This window comes from Galeopterus variegatus, unplaced genomic scaffold (assembly GCF_000696425.1).
Source record: "Galeopterus variegatus unplaced genomic scaffold, G_variegatus-3.0.2 Scaffold284, whole genome shotgun sequence".
NCBI lineage: Eukaryota > Metazoa > Chordata > Mammalia > Dermoptera > Cynocephalidae > Galeopterus > Galeopterus variegatus.
In genome coordinates, this window is record NW_007726395.1 from 633243 (window position 1) to 637838 (window position 4596).

General features: G+C 53.7%; 1 protein-coding gene across 1 annotated transcript; it reads right to left on the reverse strand.

The window, feature by feature from the left end:
• Window positions 1–3155: 3155 nt before the first annotated feature.
• LOC103585918 (putative uncharacterized protein encoded by LINC00337) lies at window positions 3156–3468 on the reverse strand. Its single transcript, XM_008567025.1, has 2 exons — window positions 3403–3468; window positions 3156–3341 (listed from the first exon to the last, which is right to left on the reverse strand). Exons 1-2 carry the CDS (start codon window positions 3466–3468, stop codon window positions 3156–3158), a joined length of 252 nt encoding a protein of 83 aa, XP_008565247.1.
• Window positions 3469–4596: the final 1128 nt, after the last annotated feature.

Genomic DNA, 4596 nt, shown 5'->3' on the forward strand with positions numbered 1-4596 from the left:
CGGCCACCACCCTCCCCAGCCCGTGGCCAGGGATCCCGGCCGCGCTGGGTGCGGCCGCTCACGTGTGTGGCTTAGTGTTTCTTAAGTAGTGGAAAATTGACCGAAAAATGCGCTAATTCGCAATGTTCTGCTTTGACTGCGGGAGGCGAGGCCTGGCGCGGCAGCCCGGGCGGGGTCCTCAGCCGTCTAGCTCAGTCCGGGCCCACTTGACCCGCCTCCGACTCCCTTGCCCCCTCCCCGGTGGTCCGTCCTTGAGCAGGGGTCTCCCCATCTGGGCCGATACCCCCCATTTTCTCGGCCTTCCCCACAACCACGTGGTTCCCCCACCACAAACAGCACCCCCCGGCCGGTTCCTTGCCTAAAGCCGTCGGAGGGTCCCCGTAGGATCAAGGACTGAAGGGATCCTGCTGCGATTTCCATTCTCCCTTCTTCCCAGAGCTCTGGGACAGCTTCTTCCCGCTATCCCCACTTTACCCCTAATTCGGGCTCCTTCCTCTGGGCAGCCGCTTCCCCCACTAAGTTACACTCAAATCTTTGCACAGGAGAAGGTCATTGGAAAAGATAGCAGGTAAGTCTCCACCGAGAACCTTCCTGGAACCCGGGCTCAGGACCCATGTTCCATCCCACCTCCCCACCTGCAGACCACTCTGCAAACTGCATCTGGGCATCCTATTCCCCCCTCCAGGCAGGCCAGGCTAGGAAGGGGCCCACAGAGATGGGGAGGAGTTTTGCGGGGTCGGGGGGGGGGTGCGGCAGCAGGTTCACTGTGTCCTCTCTGAGAAAAAGCAGTACAGCGTGGACCAACTTAGAAGCGGGGCTTACGCAAGCCGCGATGTAGGCCGCTGACTCCCTTTCCATCTTTAGCATCTGGGGCCCCCAAGGTGTCCTGGAAAGGAGCACAGATCCAGGAGGAGCGCTGGGGAGACCCAGGCCCCCTCCCCTGCTCATTCAAGGAAGAAAACATTCTTCTATACCTCCTGAGGCCTCTCAGGACCTTCAGGGCTGCTCAGGGGCCCCTCCTTTCTCACGGTGGGGAATTTAAGGGAAAAAGCAGCCTGCGTCTTTGACCTCTCCCCTCAGTTTGGTTTTCCTGATTTTGGCAAAGAAAGAACATTGTATCAGGTCTGGAAATGAACATTGTATCAGGCCTGCGTCTTTGACCTCTCCCCTCAGTTTGGTTTTCCTGATTTTGGCAAAGAAAGAACATTGTATCAGGTCTGGAAATGAGGTGGAGAGAGAGTTTGTGCCCCAGGGAGATATTCCACTAACCCATCGCGGGTGACAGTCCTGTACAGCCCCGACACCCTTTTCTTCCTGCACTCTGGGCATTTCAACCAATGCTCACAGGTGAACACCGTGCAGCCTACTGAGGGTGCCACTGGAGGGAGAAAGGTGTCGTCTCCCCCACGTCTCCCGCAGACGCATTTCAAAGTGGATGAAGTGATTGCTCCATGTAATTAACTATTGGGACACAGCAAAAGCCCTGAAATGACTCAGTCAATTGTCTCCAGATGGGGTTGGAGAGGCTGCGATTGTTTAACTCTTTTTAGCTGTGTTGGTACTCCGAATAGCCCAGCAGCCAAGGGCCCTTAAGGGGACAAAGGCTGGGACTCCAGTGAGTGCATCAACGCTGACCGGGCTAGCCCAGTTCGGGGAGAGTGAACTCAGAAAGACCCCCACTGTCCCAACCTTTTGTGTTTCGCCCTAGCTGGCTCTAAGCTTTATTTACCCGGCCCCTTTGTGCACTTATGACTTATGCATTTGGCTAATATGCTCATAACTTACGTGTTATTTACCCATTTCTAGACCAGAAAGAGGGGCTTTCATTTCCCCAGCCTGAAATGGCCAGAGAAGGGGAAAGGAAACTTTTGGAAGACCAGGGGAGAGCTGTAGGCACACTGGACAAGCCCCTCCCTGCTGCCCTCCTGGCCACCACATGGGCACTGGACAGGGCAGAGGCCTCTGAATGATTAGAAGCTGTAGGAGACAGTCTCTCCAAAAATGACTGACATGGGAGCCATCAGCGAGGAAGAGGGAGAGGTGGATTCCTGGACTTTTCCCTACTTGGTTTCAAGCTTAGACAACACCTAGGACAGGACTTTTCACTCTGGGAAGCTAGTGTGTGGGTTGAGGTGCTTGGTTATACACAGGTGAGAAGCAAGAAGGCCTGGCCTCATCTCTGCACCTGCCCTCTGCTTGCCCTGGACCATCCTCCCCCTCTTTCTACATTCTCTCTTGCTCAATAAAGCAATCCCATTTAAGAAAAAAAAAGAAATCCTAATTTTATCTCAGCCTGCAGTTTAACTTGGAAATATCAAGATGGATCTTAGGGCTTCTGCCCTCTGCTTGCCCTGGACCATCCTCCCCCTCTTTCTACATTCTCTCTTGCTCAATAAAGCAATCCCATTTAAGAAAAAAAAATCCTAATTTTATCTCAGCCTGCAGTTTAACTTGGAAATATCAAGATGGATCTTAGGGCTCTCTAAAACCAGAGGGATCCCCACGTGGGCCCAGGAAGGAAAGCCACCTCAGCCTGTGGGCGCATGGCAGGATAGGGGAGGGAGGTCGGGGGGGAGGTTGCAGAGGGACCTTCCTGCATGAGAAAGGGCTCCCTTTGTGCTTGCCTCCAAGCTCCTAGAACAAAACACATTCAAATGCTTATTTACAAGAAAAGGCTAGCAGGGCATGCCAGGGCCGAGTAGTTTTCCTTTTTTTCTCATATTTTTGTAGGTTTGTCATCCCGCAAGTCTGGAGAGCTGGGTGCATAATGGGTTTGTTTGATCGGATTGCTTTCCTCTCTGGCAGGAAAACAGGTCTCTGTATAGGGGTCCTGTGTATGTTTCTGTCTGAATCTCTGTGTGCGTGTTTCCGAAGTGTGTGTGACTTTGCTTCTCTGGGTATATGCCTGGGTGTGCATAGATTTGCTTCCTGGCCTTTCTCCATTGCTTCTCTGTGATTCTCGGGCCCTGACAGATTCAGCAACTTCAGTGACTTCTAAAAATTCTTTCCTAGAGTCCGGCCCTCCTTGGGAGAGGACTGCCTCCGCTTCCTTTCTCTCTTCTCCACGATGAGGCTGGTGAAGATATAGGACCTAAGGGGAGGTGACGGGCAGAAGAGAGTGTCACTTAGTTCTCCAGTCTGGGTTACATGTTACTCTATGCCCCCCAAATGGCCACAGTCCCTGGGGATAAATCAGGGCTTAAGACAGTGCGGAGAGCAAATGCGCATCCCGCGCAGAAGTGCTTTTTAGCCCCAGGACCAAGCTCACTCCCAGGAGGGAAGGTGCGACGAGCGCCCTCTAGTGGCCCTGAGGTGTTCTGGCGCAGAGGGGGCCGGGGGTCCTGGGTCAGGGGCGGGGGCTCCAGTTCTAAGCCCCCAGTGACAGTAAGGCCTGCGCTGCCTTCCCACCTGGCACTGCAACTGAGCCACTTTGGTTTTCAAAACTTTGAATCTCTGTTCAGTTACCATCAACCAAGTTTAGCAAATGTCTCCCGAGCATCATTTAAACATGATTACTGGGCTTTACAGAATGAGTATCAATATGACAGAGGAATCAGGATCCCCATGTTAGGAGAAACTGAGGCTCATAGAATTGATTTACCCAAAGTCACAAAGCTAGGGTGCAGAGTTTTAGGGTCTGGTATTCCAGGGCTCTGCCAGGACCTGTGGGGACCGCAGAGAGCGGAGAGGTCAGAGCTCACAGCCCCCTTAGCCCCAGCGGTCTCGGGCCTCCCCGAGGGCCTGTCCCCCATCCCGCCTCAGGCCTGCTCCCCCCGGCCTCTGTGCCTTTCACAAGCGGTGTCCTCTTTCCCTCCTTGCTCTCATTTCCAGCTGCAAGCGGGCTGCCATCCCTGAGGGCCCAAGGCCTAGCTCCACCGTCCTTTCCCTGCCGCCCCAGCACCTGCCCCTGGGGTCCCTCTCGGCTCCCCATCCTTACTTTGCTCCTGCTTCACTCCAACCCCGGCAGAGTTTATTCTAGTCATTTCCTTGTCTTTCTCCTCCAGCACTGCTCTCTGAGCTCTTTACAAAAGTCAAGAACCATGTCCGATCATAAAACTATTAATACGTTCATTGTAGGCCGTATGGAAAATACCAAAATCTGAAGGCAGTAAAAATCGCCCGGAGTTCTCCTACCTGGAGATGATGGCTGTGAGATCATTTTGGCTAATATTTCAATCATTTTCTCAGGCTCACACATGCGCTTCTTTTCTCCAAGTGAAGTCAGGGTCACAAAAGTCAAGTTCTGTGCTCTGCTTTCTAAAAAACGTAATGTAAGGGGCCGGCCCGTGGCTCACTCGGGAGGGTGTGGTGCTGGTGACACCAAGTCAAGGGTTAAGATCCCCTTACGGGTCATCTTTATTAAAAAAATAAATAAATAAAAAATAAAAACCGGAATATATCCTGAGCATTCCCACCCCCCCAACGTTCTTCCAGCCCAGACGTTTAAACGGGCGGTGGTCTCGTTGCGTGGATACCAAGGGTTGTTTTGGGGGGCTGCTCCCCTGGGCACAGAGCGGGCGCGCAGGGACCCCACGGCGTGATGGGCGGGTGGTCCCCGCGCACGGTCGGAGCCCGCGGACCCCCCTGCGCGCCGGA